At 31.2% G+C, this 22,245-nt stretch overlaps 2 protein-coding genes across 6 annotated transcripts; one reads left to right on the top strand and one right to left on the bottom strand.

Annotated features, from left to right (window-relative positions):
• The first annotated feature begins 1,348 nt into the window (after positions 1 to 1,348).
• On the top strand, positions 1,349 to 11,530 carry LOC123221619 (probable disease resistance protein RF9). Of its 4 annotated transcripts, XM_044644480.1 has the most exons (10): positions 1,349 to 2,584; positions 2,912 to 4,755; positions 4,873 to 5,235; positions 5,352 to 5,759; positions 7,550 to 7,975; positions 8,157 to 8,975; positions 9,299 to 10,113; positions 10,483 to 10,596; positions 11,060 to 11,120; positions 11,273 to 11,530. In XM_044644480.1, coding segments are annotated over exons 1-8 (5,610 nt in total). In that variant the 5' UTR covers positions 1,349 to 1,650; the 3' UTR covers positions 10,484 to 10,596; positions 11,060 to 11,120; positions 11,273 to 11,530. The 4 variants fall into 4 exon arrangements, with proteins under 4 accessions (XP_044500415.1, XP_044500413.1, XP_044500416.1 ...); XM_044644478.1 differs by having other exon boundaries at positions 11,060 to 11,530; XM_044644481.1 differs by lacking the exon at positions 4,873 to 5,235 and having other exon boundaries at positions 1,350 to 2,584; positions 11,060 to 11,530.
• Positions 11,531 to 15,346: 3,816 nt separating this feature from the next.
• On the bottom strand, positions 15,347 to 20,672 carry LOC123219910. 2 transcript variants are annotated; one of them, XM_044641875.1, is made up of 7 exons: positions 20,402 to 20,672; positions 20,164 to 20,265; positions 19,289 to 19,403; positions 18,647 to 18,762; positions 17,883 to 18,071; positions 16,410 to 16,552; positions 15,347 to 15,685 (listed from the first exon to the last, which is right to left on the bottom strand). In XM_044641875.1, exons 1-7 carry the CDS (start codon positions 20,521 to 20,523, stop codon positions 15,504 to 15,506), a joined length of 969 nt encoding a protein of 322 aa, XP_044497810.1. In that variant the 5' UTR covers positions 20,524 to 20,672; the 3' UTR covers positions 15,347 to 15,503. The 2 variants fall into 2 exon arrangements, with proteins under 2 accessions (XP_044497810.1, XP_044497811.1); XM_044641876.1 differs by having other exon boundaries at positions 16,425 to 16,552.
• Positions 20,673 to 22,245: the final 1,573 nt, after the last annotated feature.

Here is a 22,245-nt window from a genome sequence, read left to right as displayed (position 1 = left end):
CTTTAATTTTGATTTTTTCATAGTTGTCCTCCTCAACTTTAATGTAAAATTGAAGCGAATTAAAAATATTACGTTTATGTATTTAGATTGATAAATAAATAAATATTTAATATTTAATATTTATTAATTTATAATTAAATATTATTTTATTTTTAATTTAAAATTATTAATTATTTAAAAACAATGGTTATTTATCTGATTTAAAAAAATAATTAGATTAAAAAATTATTATTTTATAAAAAAATATAATTTTATAAATTATTATTTATATAAAATATTTTATGATTATGAGATACTTTTTTTATTTTTAAACTTATATATTTTTAAAAATTTATTCAGTATAATTTAAAATAATTAAATTATTTAAAAATAATTAAATTTTTTAAAAATATTTTAAATTTTGATCAAACTTAATTTTATTAATTTTGTTTGATTTATTAAATTTAATCAAACTAATAAATAAATTTTCTTTTAATATTAATTAGCTTGAATTTAAAATTAATTTTTAATTCGATCCGATTTCTTGAATCGTGGTTATTAACGTTGTTGCTAAAACTGTAGGGAGTTTACCTGAGGAAGAATGGTACAAGAAGACGCTGGAATTATGAAGGAATTGATAAAGAAAAAGATATTAAGGTTGTTTGGACACAGATAGCTTTGTCTCACTCTAAATTATTGTCATGCTTCTCCTCCATAATCTAATTGTACTCTACCAACATATACAATTAAATTATGCACAACTAATTTGTCTATTAATAATTATATAATTAAATAAATTAATATTAAAATAAAATAATATGTAATTATATAATAATATAATATAATTAACACATAAATTCACACTTATTTTTCATATATATTGTTTTATTTGTATGCAAAAAAAGTGAGCATCTTAAAAAATTTGCTTGCCACAATTATTGATCATATAATACAAGAGTACCACTTTAATTGATTATTAAAGAAATTGGACAAGCCCATTTTTTCTTTTTAATTGTGGAATTAACTTCATCTTTTTTCTTTTCATAATGTTTATGATAATAGTTTAATGCCTTCAATGTTTTGTTTTTTAAGTTAAGTGGATTAAATTTTTGATATTTACCAACTCTTTTTTCCTTTTGGAAAAGGAAAATTGAAGCAATAATACATTCCAATATTAAACATTTGATCTATAGTATTATCAATCATAAATTTAAAAATCTCTATGACTAAAATCTATAATCACTGCACTGCCATCGTAAATAATGCATGTTCAAGTTTCCCCCTTAGCTATAAAGTATGTTAAAGACTTACATAAATTAATTAGAAATTAGGATGTGGAAATTATTTCCTGCTATCAGGAAGAAAAGTAAAATTTACTCCTAAATTGAATTTCTTTTCATAACTGTAAATATTATAGATTATAATGTCTGCTGAATAATGCATAAAGTTGTTGGCATGTTGCTCTCTTTGTGTCTTCTCGTTGACTAACCAAACATTTTAGTCTTTCATCTTTATCTCATTTAGAAGAATAATTTAATTAAAATTACCAATCAATACTACAAATGTCCTGTATCTCTTTGACCCTCTCTTCTTTTGATCTCTGAGTTCTCTTTCCTTTTCTTTCTTTCCGTTCTAATCTGTCTGATACCGAATCTTTCCTTGTGCTTGAGAATGGCAGACGCTGCTGGGAATGCTGTTATAGAAGTTGGAAAGTGCTTAAGTGCTCCGATTGGCCGTCAGTTTAAGTACTTGTACAACTACAAAACCAACTTTCACAATCTTAAAAAAGAAGCTGGAAAGCTGGAGGATGCAAGAGAGGAGGTGAAGGCTAAGGTTGTTGCTGCTAAAAAAAATGTGGAAAAGATCAAACAGACTGTTGAAGACTGGCAGGGGGATGTGGATTCCACCATCGAAGAAACACGCAAGCTGATTCAAGAGAAATCAAACAGCAGTTGTTTCAACTTGATCACTTACCACAAAAATGGCAGGAAAGCATGGAAAAAGCTGAACGCTATAACTGAACTTCTTCAGGAAAAAGAAAAATTTGCTGGAGTTTCTCATCCTACCACTCGTGAACACAATCGGCTCACTAACATAGATTATGAGGAATTTGAATCAAGAAGGTCAGTTTTCAACGATGTGCTGAAGGCATTAGATGATCCTGCGGTTGGAATTATTGGGGTTTATGGAATGGGTGGAATTGGTAAAACCACACTGGTCAAAGAAGTTGGTCAACAAGCCAAGAATAACCCGAAATTGAATGAGGTGGTTTTCGTAGAGGTATCCGATAAACCAGATACTAAAAAGATTCAAGATGAACTTGCGCGTCAGTTAGGTGTGAAATTTGAGGAGGAGGCTGAACGAGCGAGCAAGTTGTGTGCGAGACTGAAGAATGATACGAATGTGCTTGTAATTTTAGATAATATATGGGAACAATTAGATTTGCAGGCTCTCGGTATTCCTTGTGGAAAAGACCGTGGGGGATGTAAATTATTGCTGACAGCAAGAGATCTTACGGTATTACGGAGTATGGATTCTAAGAATAATTTCTTGATGGGTGTCTTAAGGGAAGAAGAAGCTTGGAGCTTGTTTAAGAAGATGGCAGGTGATTTCTATTTACTGTTATATATTACGTGAAATAATAAAAAGTAAATTTACTCTAGAAATTAAAAAATAATTGTATTAATTGTGCTAATTAAACTTCAAACTTCAGTTTCTCTTGTTATATATCAGTTTTAAAAATAAATTTTAAGAATTGAATACAAATTTTGTGTGCTAGTAAATTAATTAAACATCTCTTTTTTAGTTCTTAAGATGTTCAATATATACTTCATAAAGTTCCGATGTTCAAATGGGATCCATTTTATTATATTTGAAGCATATAGAATACATATCTCTGCCTCCTGATCTACAATCTAGGGTCTCCTTGCAGGTGATATTGTTGATCAAACAAATAAGCTGGGTTCTCTGCCGAATGAAGTATGCAATGAATGTCAGGGTTTGCCAATTGTTATTACTACCATAGCGAGAGCATTAAGAAACAAGCAAAGTTGCTCTGAATGGAGAGCTGCCAGGCGAAAACTAAGACAGCCTTCTCCAACAGAGTTTGCAGGTGTGCTAGGAAATGGATATTCAAAGATTGAGTTGAGTTACAATTATCTAAAAAGCCACGAGCTCAAGAAAACTTTGCTAATTTGTAGCCTAATGAAAAATAATACTACCATTTCATACTTGTTCAAACTCATTATGGGCTTAGATATATTGAATGGAGCTAACCTTTCTATTGAACAAGCACGAGATGAGGTAGCAAGTCTTGTTGGTGAACTCAAGTATTCTTGTTTGTTGCTTGATGGTTCAACCAGTGAACGGTTTTCCATGCATGATGTTGTTCGTTCAGTTGCCATAATAATTGCATATAAAGATCATGTATTTACAGAGCGAAATGACTTTAGGAGGGAATGGTCAAATGAAAAACAATTGAAAAAATGCACTATGATCTCACTAGCTGATTGTCATATGATTAGTGGGATTTTGCCTTTGAATTGTCCAAAACTTAAATTTTTCAGTTCAAGGATGGACAATCCTTTTGAAATCCCTGAAAATTTTTTTGAGAAGATAACAAACCTCAAGGTTCTAAGTTTCTTTTACTTGAAGGTATCGTCCTTGCCAAAGTCCCTTGGTTTTCTCATAAATGTTCAAACGTTATATTTGGATTTTGGCAAATTTTCAGATGTATCAATCATTGGAAAGTTGAAAAAACTAAACATTCTTAGTTTGCGATGTTGTCGTATTATACAGTTGCCTGGAGAAATAGGTAACTTGACTCAGTTACAGTTTTTAGATTTAAGTTATTGTGTGCAACTAAAAGTTATTGTACCAAATGTTATGTCAAGCTTATTGCAATTGGAAGAATTGTATGTGAGAGGATGCTCAATTTTGTGGAAGGCTGACGTACTTGAAGAGTTGAAGGGTTTGTCCAAATTGACAACTTTGGAAATAGAAATTTCAGATGATCAAATTTTGCAAGAAGACTTCTTCTCCAAAAAGTTTGAAAGGTATAATATATCAATTGGAAATGGGGCTACTGAATTTGGTGAGTCCTTAATAACGGGTGATTGGAAGCTAATGGCTGTTGAAAGTTATTGGCTAATTGAGCGTGCTGATTTAAGAATGCTGAAACTGAATCTTAATTCTTTCATCTGTCATGAGGAATTGCAGTTGTTATCAAATGTTGAGTTCTTATGCGTAGACAAATTGCAGGGTATCAAGAATGATCTCTCCGAATTAGACAAGAAGGGTTTTTCTGAATTAAAATATCTCTATGTCCATAATAATCCTAACATTGTTTGCATTGTTGACTCAACAAAGTGCATTTCTCATAAGGTCTTTCCACTCCTGGAGTCTCTGATTGTTTTCAATTTGATTAACTTGGAAAAGATATGCTATGGTCCACCCTCAACAGAGTTTTTCTACCACTTGAAATTTATAGAAGTGAAAGGCTGTGATAAGTTGGAAAATATCTTGTCATTCTCCAACGCTAGCAAAAGCCTTTCACAACTTCAATTAATTAAGGTGGAAGATTGCAAGAATTTGGCTGAGATTTTTGCTGTTGAAAGTAAAAATAGAGCAAGCAAAAATGAAGTAATTGATAAGATTGAATTCTGTCAATTACGCTTCTTGAAGTTGTGTGAACTTCCAAGGATTGCAAGTTTTTACTCAAATATCAATTCCGAGGATGTGGAAATTGATACTGTCATACCATTTTTCGACGAAAAGGTTTGCTTTGTGATAACCTTATCCTAATTTATTATCTTTCTAGATTTGAATTTCTTTAAATGGACTTAATTTCAAATTTTATGCTATTTTTTTTTAATGGCATTAAATTTTGGACAGGTTGTTTTCCGGAGTTTGAAAGCCTTAGAGCTTAAAGCAATTAATTTTGAGAAGATTTGGGATGACAAACTTCCAACGACCTCTTGTTGCTATCAGAATTTGGAAAGATTGATTGTGGATGGTTGTCAAAAGCTAAAATTTGTATTTCTGTCATCTATAATCGAAAACTTTAAACAGCTTCAACACCTTGAGATAAGTTGTTGTAAGGAATTAAAGGAGATTGTTGCCAAAGATGATAAGATTGAATTCTATCAATTACGCTTCTTGAAGTTGCGTGAACTTCCAAGGATTGCAAGTTTTTACTCAAATATCAATTCCGAGGACGTGGAAATTAATACTGTCATACCATTTTTCGACGAAAAGGTTTGCTTTGTGATAACCTTATCCTAATTTATTATCTTTCTAGATTTGAATTTCTTTAAATGGACTTAATTTCAAGTTTTATGCTATTTTTTTTAATGGCATTAAATTTTGGGCAGGTTGTTTTCCGGAGTTTGGAAGCCTTAGAGCTTAAAGCAATTAATTTTGAGAAGATTTGGGATGACAAACTTCCAACGACCTCTTGTTGCTATCAGAATTTAGAAAGATTGATTGTGGATGGCTGTCAAAAGCTAAAATTTGTATTTCCGTCATCTATAATCGAAAACTTTAAACAGCTTCAACACCTTGAGATAAACTGTTGTGAGGAATTAAAGGAGATTGTTGCCAAAGAAGAAACAGAGGGTACTACTACATTTATCTTTCCAAGGGTAGTCTTTTTGAAACTCAGAGAATTGCCCGAGCTTACAACTTTCTACCATGATAAACACAACTCAAATTGGCCCATGTTAAAGGAGTTGGAGGTGCATAATTGTGGCAAACTAGACATATTTACTTCAGAATATAAGGTACAAGTCTTTTATTTTTTTTTTATAATAGAATTTATTAAGGCAACATCTCAATATCCATATGCGTCTTTACTTAACTATCATTTAAATAAAAATTTTTAATAAACAAAAATTTTATTTTATTTTCTCCTTAATTTAAAATTTTAATAATTTCTTTTACCTTACCTTCTCCCCTTTAAAATACGTTATGTGTAGTGGCGTTTGTCCTCTGATCATTTTGCTAATTTAACTAAACAGAACAAATTATGAAACCAACCAAAATGAAGTAATCCATACAAATAACACACGATCTCCCAAAATCACGAGAAGGATGTGTTCTTCCATTGAATGATATGTCAGTAAAATCATTAGAAAAATCAAAATCAACAAGAATATGAATTAGAAAATTGAGAGAACGAAAACTAAGTAGGGTCACGAACAGTGGCCTTTTGTCAAACACCTACTGGGCACCAACTACTATAGACCCAAAAAACCACTAGGACAACTTCCAATCACAACAAACTGCACAATACAAATTCCCAACTTCAATAATTAACTCACAACGCCAGAATTAACACAATTAAAGCCTCAAATTAAACCAAATTAGTCACCAAAATTAAGAAAAGGAAACCCAATTGCACAGAGGGAAGATGGTGACGCGACGGGATGAATAGACCAGTGGTGGATGATTGAAGGTGGCGGGCGTTGATGATGGAAGAGGGCTGGAGCGCTGGCAGTGGCGGATGATGAGGTGGCAGTGGCTTGAGGCGAAATCGGGTTTCAAAAATATGGAAAGACAGTGGAAACTTTGAGATAAAAAGCTTGAAAACGGTGGTTAAGGGCAGCAAAGAGATGGACTGAACAGGATCGCCGGTGGCTGGCGGCGGGCGTCCAGAACCTGACAGGAGTGGCCGGCGGTGGATTCCGGTGCTACCAAGTCGAGAAAGTTTTTTTAATATTTTTATTTAAACAGCTGTTATGCTTAAATACTAACATAGAAATTTAATCGAATTTAGGTTTTTAAAATTTTAGGAATGAAAGTTTGAGAATTTATTAAATATTGGGTGGAAACAAGTTTTTTGGTCTTTTTTTTAAATCAAAAAACTTATTTCCACACAAAGTTTAGTATAAATTCAAATTCATATTCACTAATTTTTTAAAATTTAAATAATTATTTATATATTAAATTTTATTGTTATTATTAGGATAAAATTATTATTTAATAAAAATATTTAAAAAAATTATAAATTCATCATTTTTTTTATATTTAAAAATTAGCAATTTCTTCTATCTTTTGCATTTCCTCTTGGGTTTAAAAATGGTTTGGAATTAGAATTTTAGTACATGGACAGGTACTATAAATTTTGCATATGCTAGTTAGATAGGGAGAAAGATACCTAAGAATATATTTATAAGCGTGGTGGCAAGAGAGAGTTTTATAACATTAATATAACATTAATATGGCATGTCATAATATATAAATGAATGAAATACAGCTTTTGTTTCTCTACTTAATCTAAGAAAACATTGAAATAACATTAAATTCTGGGCAGGATGTTTTCTCTAGTTTGGAAGCCTTAAAGCTTGGAGTAATTAATTCTGAGAAGATTTCAGACAACAATTAATTCTGAGAGTTTTATAACATTATATATCTAAGAGAGATATATAATACGTAGTCCAAGAAAATTAAAATCTATTAGATAAACTATTTGAATTTCTTTTTGAAAATGAATAACATAAAAAACTTGGTATTTCTAAGATTCTTGAATGTTTTTACTAATATTTTACAACAAAAAAAAATCTGAGTGCAGGTTGTTGTCCCCAATTTGAAGTTCTTAAAGCTACAATCAGTCAATTGTGAAATACTTTGGGATAGTCAACTTGTGGCAACTTCTTCTTGTTATCAAAACTTGACAAACTTGATCCTGAATGGTTGTGGAAAACTCCAATATGTATTTTTATCATCCATGGTGAAAAGCTTTGAGCAGCTTAGATACATTGAGATATGCAATTGTAATGTTTTGAAGGAGATTATTTCAAAAGGAGTGGAGGCAAACAAGACATTTGTATTTTCACGAGTAACCTTCCTAAAACTGGAGAATTTGCCTGAACTTACAACTTTTTATCCTGGAGTACACACTTCTGAATGGCCAGTGTTAAAGATGTTGGAAGTGTATAATTGTGGCAAAATAAAAACATTCACTTCAGAATATATGAGCTTCTTCCTGGCCGAAAAGGTAAGTGCCTTTTATTTTTACTTCTACTTTTCAAAAAATAAAAGTAACATGAAAAATATTTACCTGTGCATTGATTCAAAATATTTTCATATTCTATTTCTGCTTAAATAAATACAATATTTTTGTGTCAAATTGTTTGAGAACTTCAACTTTAGCTTTATTTTGTCTAATTTGTTTGCAGATTAACCCCAATTTGGAGAAATTAACCTTAAGCAGAGCGGATGACATGATAAAATTTCTGCATCAGTTTCCAGAAAAATTTTGTAGATGTACAATTGACATCAAACAGGATAAATCTGCCAATATTTCGGTTGGCATCCTTCAGAGATCGGTTAAGCTAGAAAAACTCATTCTCTTTGACTGCTCATACGAGGAGATATTTACATGTGGAGAGGATGAGAAACATACAAACATCTTGATACAAATAAAAAGTTTAGAGTTGCGTCATCTTTCTGATGCAAAGTACCTTTGGGGAAAAGGCTCCAAACTAGACTCTCTTCTTCAAAATCTTGAAGTTCTAGAAGTAGATGGTTGTGATAGAATGATAAATGTTCTGCCATCCTCAGCATCTTTTGAGAATCTAACAGTTTTGAATGTATATTCGTGTGATGGATTGATGAACTTACTCACACCTGCAATAGCAAAAAATTTGGTGCAGTTGAGAGAAATGCAAATTAAAAGTTGCAGAATGATGACAGAAATAGTATCAAATAAGACAGAAGATGTAGCAGCAGAAGATGAAATTGTTTTTGGCAAACTGAAGTTGTTGTCACTTGAATACTTACAAAATCTCACATGCTTCTACTCTGGGAATTATGCATTGAAATTCCCGTCTTTGGAAGAACTGACTGTAGATGGCTGTCCTATGATGAAGACTTTCTCTGTAGGAAACTTAAACACACCAAGTTTACAGAAAGTTCAACAAGATCGGTGGGATAAACGCAAATGGAGTTGGAATGGTCACCTAAATACAACCATACAACAACTGTATGAAAAAGAGGTATGCATTTAGTTTAAGATTGTTTTTCTTTGAATTTTCTTATTCACATTCAAACTTGAATTCTTGGCGTACAAATTAATTGAAATTTTCTTTTATAGAAAAAATATTAAGTTACAAAATTTTAATTTTACACGCACTAAAAAAGAATTTTTTTTATGTTCAATGCACAAATTAAAGCTAAATAGCACAATCGATATTAGGATGACAAATTAGTTGTCTACATTTAAAATTTTTTTTCTCCTTACTTTTTGTTAAAAAAAGTAAAGCTAGAAATATTGAAAAAAACATTAATTTTTTTTATAATTTACTTGATCAATCATCAGGTTAACTCTGAGTCAGAGGAATTGACACTAAGTGGAAAAGACGTCACACTTATATGGCAAGACCAGCTTCCAGAACATCAGTTTTCCAAAGTGAAAATTCTTAAGATCACTAAGGATGAATCATCGAATATTCCAATTGGAAGCCTTCAGAGATTTAACAATCTCAAAAAACTTGTATTAAGATCGAGTTCATATGAAGAGATATTCTTATGTGAAAAAGATGAGAAACATGTAAGCATGCTCACACAAATAAAGGAACTAGAGCTATGGGGGCTTTTCAATTTGGAGTACATCTGGAAAGAAAAATCTCATTTGGGCTCAATTCTTCAAAATCTTGAAATGTTAAATGTAAATTTTTGCCACAATTTGATTAGTTTAGTGTCGTCTTCAGCAACTTTTGAAAATCTCATAACTCTAGAAGTATGGTACTGTGATGGATTGATAAACTTAGTATCATCTTCAACAGCCAAAAGTTTGGTGCGACTTGAAAAACTGAGATTGTCAGAATGTAAAATGATGGCAGAAGTCGTATCAAGTGAGGGGAGTACAAAAGCTGAGGAAATTGTTTTTGAAAAATTAAAGCTGTTGTCACTTCGTAATTTAAAAAATCTCACAAGCTTCTGCTCCGGGAATTATGTCTTCAAATTTCCAGCTTTGGAAGAATTGATAGTTCATGAATGCCACAATATGAAGACTTTCTTTGAAGGAGTCTTAAGTGTACCAAGTTTACGAGAAGTAAAGAAATTGGATGGCGAATTAGGATGCTGGGAGGGTGACCTTAATACTACTATTCAATTTCTACATAGAAAAAAGTGGTACATAGTCATTTAACAGTTACTTATCTTTGTATTATCTCATTCCACTTACTTCTAATCATTGTTTCTTGAGGATAAGGTCTTGCGTCCTCATGAACTTATAATTAACTTTCTTTTATATTGACATTATCTTGGAAGTAGTCAATAACTCTGTAGACAAAAGATACAAAAAAATTATTGAATTTAATAGTAGCGTGAAGGTCATTCAAGGCAACCTTGGTATATGTATTAGTACAACCATAAAATGTCATGATTATGGAAACGTGCTTTGTTTTCTCTTTACCAAACTATAGATCATTTTAAAATTCAAAATGATAATTTTCTGCACTTTGTTTGTTCACTTCATTGTGTTGTGCTTTATTTTTACAGAATATTCAGAGTTCTGGAAAGGATGCAGAGCTTACTTCGATGAAATCTCCAGAATAAGGCTATTTTGTTTGTGGTTTGTGAGGCATTATTGCGGCTCAAGTTCCCTGAGTTGAGGTCAGAAATGGGAGGCCTTTTGTTATAACCATTTCTCTTGATCTCTGTTTCAGTTCTGATCTCACACAAACCATTTTAATTGAATGTCCCTTAGCCATCCTGTCTGTGCAAGATCATTGTTCTGTTGGTATCTCTGTTTGATTTGCAATTATTGGGTTCACATGTGCCTTTCAAACAAACATGAAATATGGTTGAAATTCATGCATTCATTGAAAATCTCCAGTAAGTTGGTGTCTCAATGACAAATTATTCATTGAAGTGTAAACTTTAACTTGTTTCATAAAAACTTTCCCTATTGCAAGCACAGATTTAGATGGGTGTGGTAATGGGTACAAAAGAGCCTGAGATCACCTTGTTGAATCTTAGGTCCTCTTTTAAGTCTTTTGATTGGTCTTCTGCAAAAATTGGTAACATTTATCTGGTATCGAACTTATTTCCTGCTTTTGTTTTATTTATGAAGCAGTTCTGGGATCATCCTTTCTGTCGCAAAGCTCTCTCCTGGCCACGGAGCTTATCGTTTCTTGGTAAGCTATCAAAATGGGAAGTTTGTGCTTACATACTGCAAGTTTCGTTGCGTTGATTTATCGGAACTTGCAAAGGCATTTCTGTCCAAGATCAAATATCAGATCTAAGTTCTAAATCAGTTTCAATTGATATTTTTGTTTATCTTGTCCAGCTACTGGTTCCAGGTGTTCTGCTCCAGAATAGATTGTGGATCCTCTGCTTCCTTGGTTCCCTGTATTTTTGTTGTGGTTTTATGATGCTTGTTTCTCTTTACTTTGTATTAGCTGATTATAAATTTATAAGTTTCTTCATGGGAATACTGCTGGGATTCTTGAATTTCTTTTCTATTCATGTATATACATACAAGAGACATTTCATGATGCATTCAAAAATCTTGTGCCCTTAATCTATAACCAAATATTTTGCTGTAGCTTTGTGTTTTGTACAGTTTTATAAATTTAGTTAACTTGTTACATATTTTTGTCTTTACCAAAGAATAATAAGAAATGATTTGTAGCCCTTATTATTTTTCTCTATAACCCTATTTTAATTTTTAGTGAGGATGAAACTGTTTTGTTTAATATAAAAAGAGTGTTCTTCTTCATTCGTACTTTTAATTTAAAGCTTTATATTTATAGTTATTAAAAAATTAAAAATAAATTAATAGAATAATCACTAGTTTAAAAAAGAGTTTCAATAAATTTGTTATTAATTTGCAATAGACCCATGTTTTTTCACTATATATCAAAATCCCTTGAAGGTTAGTTAAAAAAATTGCTCATACGATGACAATTATGCATACATGCATACAGGATTCCAAATTACAGAGTTTGGTGCAAGAAGGAATAAGAATTGAAGGCTTACCTTTCCTCCGGCGATCACAATGGTCTTCCCGTGGTAAAGGTTTCCTTAATAATTTCCTTCCCTGATCGGTGCACAAGTTCTCCTCTCTCCCTCTCTCTCTCTGTATGGGTGCTGAGTAAATCCAAACAAATTCATCAATCTCTTCTTTTTTTGTTTTTCCAATGCCATGGCTTTTACATTAGGCTGGAGATGGTAACCTTCAAGGCAATTATCCCCTATCCACGCTCATCTTTCACACATGTTTGACATTTATGATCGTCATGGGACCATGGATTTTAATTCTCAAATCAAATAGGTAATACATGGATAATTTTCCAAATCCAATATTATCTGAATATATATACATATATAAATGCAGAAAGATATTTATAATAAATGCACAATAGACACAATCTTTGGATACATGAGCAAACACACAATTTAAAACCCAAAAAAATTGAGTAATAGAAATTGACTAAATTGCCCTTTATATTACCTAGGAGTATTACATAAACCTTTTTAGGCCAAAGGACAATTTCCCACCCAAATTTTCATCCAATCTCAAAAGCACATTCATGGCAAATGAATAATTTAAATACTCACCTATGAGTTAGCTATTGTTAAAATTTTTAATTAGAGGTAAGGGTAAAATTGTCATTTTACCCCCAAACTATAAAACCTTAAAAATTTATATTATTTTCCTCCCTTAATTTAGAAAATTTATATTTTCCCCCCATGATTAAACTTTAAAAAAAATTCACTTCTCCCTCTTTCTAAGTTTCATTTTCGGTGGCATAGAGAATTCGACTGGTTATCAAGAAGAAGCGATAGTCTTCTCTGACGAAGAACAATCCTTTGTTATTCAATCTGGACAATGAAACATTTTCATGTCTGAACAACATAACAAAGGACAATGAAGTGTTGTCATGTTTGGATGACATGATGAAGAACAATGAAGCGTCGTCCTTCATCATGTCTTCCAAACGATGAAAGACGACTCTTTGTTGTCCTTTGTGGTGGTGGGTGGTTGTCCTTTGTCATCCTTTGTGGCTAAATTTGGAAGATGGGTGGAAAACATCGATCGTCAATCGAAACGGTGGTGGTTGGAGAAAGGAAACAAACCCTAGTGGTAAAATCTAAACTTTTCAAATTTTAAGAATAGGGTAAAGTGTTAGTTTTTAAAACGTAGGGTGGAAAATGATATAAATTTTAAGGTTTTAGGGTTTAGGGGTAAAATAACAGTTTTGCCCATGCCTCTAATTGAAAATTTTGATGGTTGTTAACTTATAGACGGGGGTTTGAATTTTTTATCTTTCGTGGGTATAATTTTGAGATTGAACTATAATTTGTATGGGAAATGGTCCTTTAGCCACTCTTTTATTGAAATAATAATATTAGAAAGTGAAATTATCATTTTATTTCACATATCTCTTTTTTCAAAATTATCGTCTAAGTCTAAATTAACAAAAATTAAAAAAACCTTTTAAATATCCAAATTATATAACAAACTTCTTATTTCTATTTTCTTCCACCTTTACCTGTCTTCCTTTCTTCCTATAGATATGTGTATTTGTCATAAATTGTATTTTAATTTTAGGGTGTTAAAATAATTTTTAAAATGTTGGGGTCTTTTTGAGAAAATTTAGGGGGTTATTAGTAATTCAAAAAATTTTGTGGTCTTTTAAAATTTTTTTATATATTAGCCTATCCTGAATAGTTTTAAAAATGATAGCTATAGTAAAAAAAAGTTGAACGTGATATAATAAATTATAAGTATAAATGTCATATTACAACTATTATGGTAGTATATTAGTTTCAAAATATATGGAGGTTTAAAAAAAATTTCAAAAATTAATTTATGAGTTTTTAAACATTTTTAAAGGTTAAGTTGTCGGGTTTAAAATGTTTTGGTTTAATAGAAAACTAGTTTTTGTTTAAATTAATAAATAATAAAATTAACATTTTGCCCTTATATCATTAGTTTTTTTCTTAAGAGAGTTTGATTTTGCATGAAAAAATACTATTTATGTCAACTATGAGTGAAAATGTGTTTTAAGACTAAACCTTGGTGGGAAATACTATTTTATTGTGAGGCATGAAAAATTGGTTGTAATTGAGAGGTTCTTGCTAAATCTAACTCGAAAAACATAACATTATGGGATGCTTGGTTCACAAATACAATATATTATTCTAAGGGTACGTTTAGTTAGAGCGTATTAAAAATTACTCTTGTAATTTATCTTTTATTACTTACATTGTTTTGTTTGGTTTATAAGTAATAAAATATTTCAATAATATTTTATTACCAATGGTGATATGACAATAATATAAATGGTAATTTGATTACCACCTCCATTTTAAGTATTAAAAAATTATTAAGATAATCTTTATTTTATTATAATTATATCCTTATTTATTAATTTTTTACAACAAAAATAATCTTATTTTCAATTAATATAATAAATAACATAAAAAAATATTTTAGAATAATTATATCTAAGGATATTTAAGTAAAATAATATACTAATATTATTTTATTACTCTTACCAAAACATAATAATTATTTATATCTATTCAATTTATTAAATTTTATCAAACATAGTAATAATTTATACCCAATAATCATCAAGATAATTTATCTTCAAGGTAATTAATTAATTTTAGTAATAAAATATTCTCCAAACCAAACACCCCTAAATAATCTATTTTTTTATGATTGATATTACTTTATTTAGTTTGTCAAACAATAAAATATTCTAATAATCTAATATTACCAATTGTGATATAACAAGTAATATATGAGATAATCTGATTATTATCCGCCTTTATATATTAAAAGATTAGATTACTAAAGTAATGTTGATTTTGTTACAATTTTATTTTTACTTATTAATTTTTAAGAAAAAAAAACTTTATTTTTAATTATTGTAATAAATAATATTAAAAATATTTTATAATAATTTTTATCCAAAAATATTAAGTAACATAATAATTTATTATTTCTAATTAAATATAATAATTATTTATAATTATCAAAGATTAATAGATATAATAATAATTTAAACTAAAAATCTCTTAAATAATTTATTTTTATAGTAATCTTTTATCACTCTTTCACTTTTTGTGAACCAAACTCAACTTAAGCGTCAGCTGCATCGCTAGGCAATACTTGTTGAATTTGAAGAGGAAATGGGATAAAAACATATTTATACATCGACAAGTACAAATACGTTTAACACTTCTAAATATATATTTAACAGATTCTTCATAAGCCAAAATTCTTGCAAATCTCACTAAAAATTCCAAAAGCCCTGGATTCTTAAAGCTTTCTATTTTTATGATAAGAGTTCTTAATACTGACATTGATAAGCTATGCATCTATAAAAGAAATCAGAGGGTCAGATTCATGTTCACTTTTCTTCAAATGACATTAAATAAATTTTCATTCTATCTCCCAGATAAATATTTACAAGATATCTTAGATTGTACCGAAAAGGATTAAGGTTCAAGTGCACAAAACGGTAAACAATATAGATTTCAAACTCAAGAAAAAAACATCTTTAGGCACTCAGTTGCATCGAGAGAATCGAAGAGAGCTTGAATTTCCGGACTTTGCTAGAATCTTGTGGTTGAAATATAACTTCAGTACTTGATCTCACAGTTACTTCCTTCCACTCAGAAGTTGACATGCCTTCACTTCGGTAGTCACGAGGACAGTACAAAACTTGGAGGCGTGAAGGAGCTGCAATTGCAATTAACAGTAAAATCAAAATCAGGGCAAACAGAACCATTATAGCATAAACAAGATTGTGGTATCTTCGTATATTTGGTTTTCTTTTCCCACACAAGGGTGGGAGGGAGAGAGAGCTGACAGCTGAATTATGGACTCATTTTCAGGCACAATAATTGGATCATGAATGGTTAATTAATTTTTGCATCATCGGCATTGATATTTGTTGCCACTAGATCACCTAAAAAAGCCTTCTATGAACAATGCAACTAATATGGCAACCTTAAATGATAAATTCACCATTGTTCCTCTGCTCTTACATGTCAAGAAACAAAACAAAACAAAAATCTTGCTTCAATCCATTTACCTAATTGGTATTCAAACGTAAATCATATTAGGCTTTTATTTACAGCAACAGTATGACTTGCAATTTGCATTCCAAGATCATGTGACTTACCTAATTTCTTCCCTAGACACTGAACAAATTTTGATATTATTGAAAAATAGGAAATTTATTTTAGTTTGCATAAAAGAATTGGATTATATTACATGGAAAAGCATTAATAGAAGTAATAATTTTATACCAAGTCAAAGTACTAGTGATTGATAGATGAAACATAAGATTTAAAGCACCCAACCCTCTCCAATCTAAAATATGGTGTATAAGTTCACATTTCTTAGGCAAAAAGTACCATAAAAGAGAAAAGAAAAGAGTTATAAATGCTTGAGAGAATACCTAATCCAAACATACTTGTCTTTTGGATGACTAGACGACTCACTTTCGATCTTTTGACAGATCTCAAAGCCTGTGTATCTTCTTGTTTCCCTTTAAATTCGAGAAATTCCCCTAGGACATATTTATTACCTTTAATTTCCAACCTGCAAATAAATAGTGAAGTTTTTGTATTTTTCCCTCAAATGGCTACAATGTACAAAACACATCAAATTTATGATGGAGAATAATTCAATCAAAGAATAACCAAACATATGAGAACATTATACTATCTGTTCCACAAACTTGGTGGGATGCAACATGTCTGACACAGGTCAAACCAAATTCTAAGGCTATTCAAACCAACCAATATATAATTAAATTGAAGTCAATGAACAAAAACAATTAAAGGTGAGGGCACCCTCAATGTTCTAGATTCTAATATTCATGGTATCAATGTCAAACAGGATCTTGCCAGAGTCAAGCAAGAGTGAGAGACTCTAAGCATATATTTTCAGAAAACAACACAGAATCAATTTTGTCCATTGAATTTGGATCCTAATATAGAAATTACTTGTAAAAAATAAAAAATTATTAAATTGAATTATAAACAAGTTATGCATTTTAAAAACCTAAAATCAGCTAATTGCAGCCTACTATGTGAAAACTATGTGCTAGCATGCAATTTCAGTACAAACATGGATTTTACATATTCTTTGGAAAAAGATGGACCACACATCTACACCCAAAAAACTTAGACTAAAACATCAGTCTGGATATCTATGAGATAATATCTAGCACCAGCTTAGCAACATTTTATACAATAAACTGTGGCCATTTTATCAGATCACAATCTTTTTCCACTATGAGAACAGAAGCAAGGATGATAGGTCTATGTAAAACAGTTCATTACAGCTAGTTTTGTTTTATTTTTACAGCAACCAGACAATTCAGGGAGTTGGACCAGAAATCCTTGCAAAAAAATTAAACATCATAACTTTAACAAGTAATCACAACATCCTTGTTTTCATCACTGTTTGTGTAAGTGCTTTAATCTCTACTATTCAGGTTCATCTTTACAAACATGAGTAAGATACATATAAGTAACATACAAATGTTGCTCATACATGTAAACTTGTTTTCATTACTGTTTTTGTAATTGCTTTAGTCTCTAGTATTCCAGGTCATCTTTACATACAAGAGTTAACATATGTATGTTAATCATACATGTAAACTTGTTTTCATCACTGTTTTTGTAAGTGCTTTAGTCTCTACTATTCAGGTTCATCTTTATGTACAAGAGTAACATACATATGATGCAGACGATTGGATTGCAGGTTTTACTATCTATGAACTAAGATTTTCTTGATTGGTATCTATATTATCCACCAAACAGTTGATTGGCATAATTCAATATATGCAAAAGAAAAAAAAGAGTTAAAATACACACAGAATATTACGGTACAGAAAAATTTAAAAAAAAAAAAACACCAAAACCTGTCCCAGATTGGAGCTGTGCCAAGAATGAAATTGAGTTGCTGATTAATAGATTCCTGCATCTCTTTTTTTCCACCACTAAAGGCACCCTTAATCCAGCCAGATAGCATATTTTTTTGTTCTGGTTTCAATAGTGTCCACTGCTCAAAGGTAATGACCTCGGGCGGAAAATTGCCTGAATAAATGGAGCTAAAAAAATAAAACCAAATTTCACAAGTTAATCACTGATAGTCCTCAAATATTTTACAACTAAGTGTAATAAAATCAGTGCCTTGCCCTCAGAATATAAACACAGTTAAGGGCATAACTACTGAAATGGATTCCAAATATGCAAATTCCTTTTCTGAAATATTTTCAATGTCATAATCAAAATCATTCATCTTTCTCTCAGTGCAACTAATATTTATAAGCAATAAAAAGCTCCATGACACAAAATATTTATGTTGAGTTTCAGCACTATAATCAACTAGGTCAAGTGCATAACCAAGAAATTTTCTACCCAAAAACTAGTCAGTCTTTGGCTGCTTCAAACATAGATAACACATTACATTTATCACCAATAGCACAGGCATAAATTTATTGTTTAAGATATTTCATCAAAATTACAGTAGTCGATATGGGACAATATAAACAGTAATTCTGTTATAATGGGATATGCATTCATCAGTTAAAGCAACTGAAAAGTACATCAAAGCTCCCCACTTGCAGCAGAATATACTAAACTGCAATCCTGGGCACACCAATACGGAGATTTAAACACATACCAAAATTTTGGATTGGGAAGTATCACTTTGTAAGAGAAATATCCTTCTGGCAAGGCGACTCCCCTTTGTTCAAGATATGATTCAAGAACTGAAGCTTGTTTTTTAACTTCCTCCACCTGAGACATAGAAATTACAAAAAAAAAAAACAATTATTAATAAAAATATCTGTGTGGTGTATTATCCTCTGCGAAGCTACAGATATTGGAGACTTAAGGACTGGTGAAGAAAACCAAATGAAAAGAAATATTTAAAAATCTGATCAAAACATCTTCTAAAATAATGGAGAACAATTGTTCCATAAAGGAGCTGTACACAATGAAATACTACTAAGCTCACAACACATGGCAACTAGTTCTAAAAAATGAAAAATGCCATTGCAATACTTTAGCTCATTCATATAATTACAATGCCATTACAAATTAAATCGCCCACAAAATATGAAGTTCAGAAATGAATAAGATATAGAATAATATGCAGTTAATACAAACACAGCAACTGCAACAAGAAAGGATCAATAAATTTTATAGTCTTAAATTCAGCATAGATAACAGTGATTGAGTTTTTAAGGGTAGCCATGTGGAACTATCAATACTAGAAGCATGCCTAAGGTCACTGTAGAAGAGACATATATAACAGACTTACAGGGTCAGGATAATGCTGTGCTCTGTGGCCATGCTGGCCTTCACAAACCCAGCTGCCATCTCCATTGATTGATACAAATCCTGCAAAATTCTTCACAGAAACCACCACGGCCTCCCTGTAAAAAAACATTAATTATATTGCCATGAATATTGAGAAAGTAAATAAAGAATAAATAAATAGAGAATAAAACTAGGATTATGCTACCATAATTCATTACATGAAATGTCAAACTAGACATTTACAAGGCTATTTTGCTACTCATTTTCTGTTGACATCTGCTTTTTTATTTTCCAAATCAACTCATATAAATACATAAGTTTAAAAAAGTGCCATGGAATTATGGAGTTCACAAAATTTTTTCTTATAGAAAATTCATTTGACAGTAAATTCTATGCCCAGATTAATTCATGCATTAATGTGCTAAAGGAATGGATTTTAAAGTGCAAGATTTCAGGTCCCCACCTGAAACTTTCTGTCTCGCCATAAGTTTTTGCATTACAGATTGAGTAAAACTACATAATTATACAAACTATTCCCCACAATCTGATGCAAGAACCCTGTATGTTTAAAATATCATTAATCTAATTTGTTTAAATTATCTCTAATTTAAAATCATCAAATTTTATTCAAACACTTCAATTTATTCTGGTTGAGTTTGTATAAGGAGTTTCTATATGCAGTATTATTCTTACATATTTGGCTCTGTAGCATTACCCATCAGTATTTGAGCAAGACCAGATAACTTAAAACACAACTAGTTAATTTAAGCTCGTTCTACCAGAATCTACAGTAGGAAACAAAATTCTTCTATTTATCAGCTAAACAAATAAAAAAATTTGAACATCAATATATGTGATAAAAAATGAAAACTTTACCCCTTAGTAACAAGAACAATATCTATATTCTGTCTCGAACCCGTATCCGGATCCGGAATTCGGAGCCCCACGTGTGCCTTACCTCCATAAAGCTTCTCTAATCTACAAATTTAGTAAAATTAATAAATAAAAAATTAGCTTTCTAATCAGAAACCATAAAAGCCAAAATATTAATATAATTAAGCTTAAATAAGTAGAATTTTTAAGAAAATACTTTAAAAAAAGTAAAAAATTAAACCTATTTGCAACCGAGAAAATCGCAATAGAATCGGAGGTTTCGATGTCCAAAACATCGTCACCGCAGAAAATTCGCTTGAACAGTTTGTAAATTACGAGACCGCAAAGAATCTGCACCCACATGGTGGTCGGAATCGGCTATGTTTGGTTTCCCTTAAATAAAATGTAGTGAATTTTCCTGGAAATTTTGTTTAGCTTCAAAATTCCTTTTGTTAGTCGACGAGGAGTAGAAACACGGCAACTTAAGAGCGAAGTAAAACCAATGGGCCGTTCGGCTTGGTAAAGACAAATGATCTTCACAATATTAATTTAATTTAATAAAAAGGCTGAATACCTCTTCCACCCAAAACTTTGATTAAATTACTCTTGTACCCTTTAAGTTTGAAAAATCCATTTTTCGGTTCTTTATCCACTTTTGTTAATTAAAATTGTTTGGTGTCACTTTAATTTCCTAATTTGTCCCTTTTTAGTGGATTACAAAACTACTTTATGCACTTAATACAAATTTCAATTATAAATATGTTTTTATATTAAGTAGTATTATATATACAATTTTTATATATAATAAATAATGTATTATCATATAAATAGATTGTTAAAAATTAAAGATAAAACAACGTTTAATCACATAATGAAATATCATTATATATATATAAAGCTGTATATATAGTTTTATTATTTATATTTACTAAAATTATAGAGATACCAAGTCCTTATTTTCTCTTTTTTTTTCTTCTATTCTCTCTTCCCTCTCTTTCTTCTCTCAACATCTTTAGTGGTGCATCATTGTATTAAATTCTCCACATCTATATCAAATTGTTTCCGATTATAATATTGTTGGTGCAATTTCTCGTACTAGTAGATTTATTCAAATCAAAATTTTGTGTAAGTTAAGCTATAATAGTAGTAATAAAAAATTGATTAGACTCTTGCTGATGTGAAACCGACATATTGAATTTAGATTCTTACGCACAAATAAGCTAAGATAACAACGATTAGAATTTGAACAGACTTTTAATTGAACAGAAGAGTAAAAATTCAATGTACTAACAAAGAATACTAAATGTTCAATGAAAAATTATAGGCCAAACGACTATTTCCCACCCAAGGTATGCTGTAATGACAAGTTTCCCCCCTTTAACTATGGAAATACCAAACACCCACCCATGACCAGTTAAATTTAACAGAACCCTAACGCCTGAAAATTTTATCTCCTTTTGCCCCCCTAAAGTTTGAAAACAAAAATTTTCCCCCAGCCTAAGTTTAAGAAAATGGCAGTTTCACCCTAGGGTTTGGTTTTGAAATCTCCGGCGACCTCTCCGGCTCCGTTGCCGACGGCTTCTCCCTCCCGAAGAATCCTCTCCTTCCGGTGATCGGTTTCCTCCCATTTGGAGGCCCGATCGTCGCCGGAAAAGCGGTGGGAGACGAAGAACTTCGTCGGGGAAGACGAAGTTCTTCGTCTTCCCAGACGAAGACGAAGCCGTCGTCTTCGTCTGGGAAGACGATCGGCTTCCCAGAAGAAGACAACGAAGAACTTCGTCTTCCCCGACGAAGTTCTTCGTCTCCCACCGCTTTTCCGACGACGATCGGGCCTCCAAATGGGAGGAAACCGATCACCGGAAGGAGAGGATTCTTCGGGAGGGAGAAGCCGTCGGCAACGGAGCCGGAGAGGTCGCCGGAGATTTCAAAACCAAACCCTAGGGTGAAACTGCCATTTTCTTAAACTTAGGCTGGGGGAAAATTTTTTTTTTCAAACTTTAGGGGGGCAAAAGGAGATAAAATTTTCAGGCGTTAGGGTTCTGTTAAATTTAACTGGCCATGGGTGGGTGTTTGGTATTTCCATAG

Source organism: Mangifera indica, chromosome 7, assembly GCF_011075055.1.
Source record: "Mangifera indica cultivar Alphonso chromosome 7, CATAS_Mindica_2.1, whole genome shotgun sequence".
In the NCBI taxonomy this organism is placed as follows: Eukaryota; Viridiplantae; Streptophyta; class Magnoliopsida; order Sapindales; family Anacardiaceae; genus Mangifera; species Mangifera indica.
This window is presented reverse-complemented; position numbering and strand designations above follow the sequence as displayed.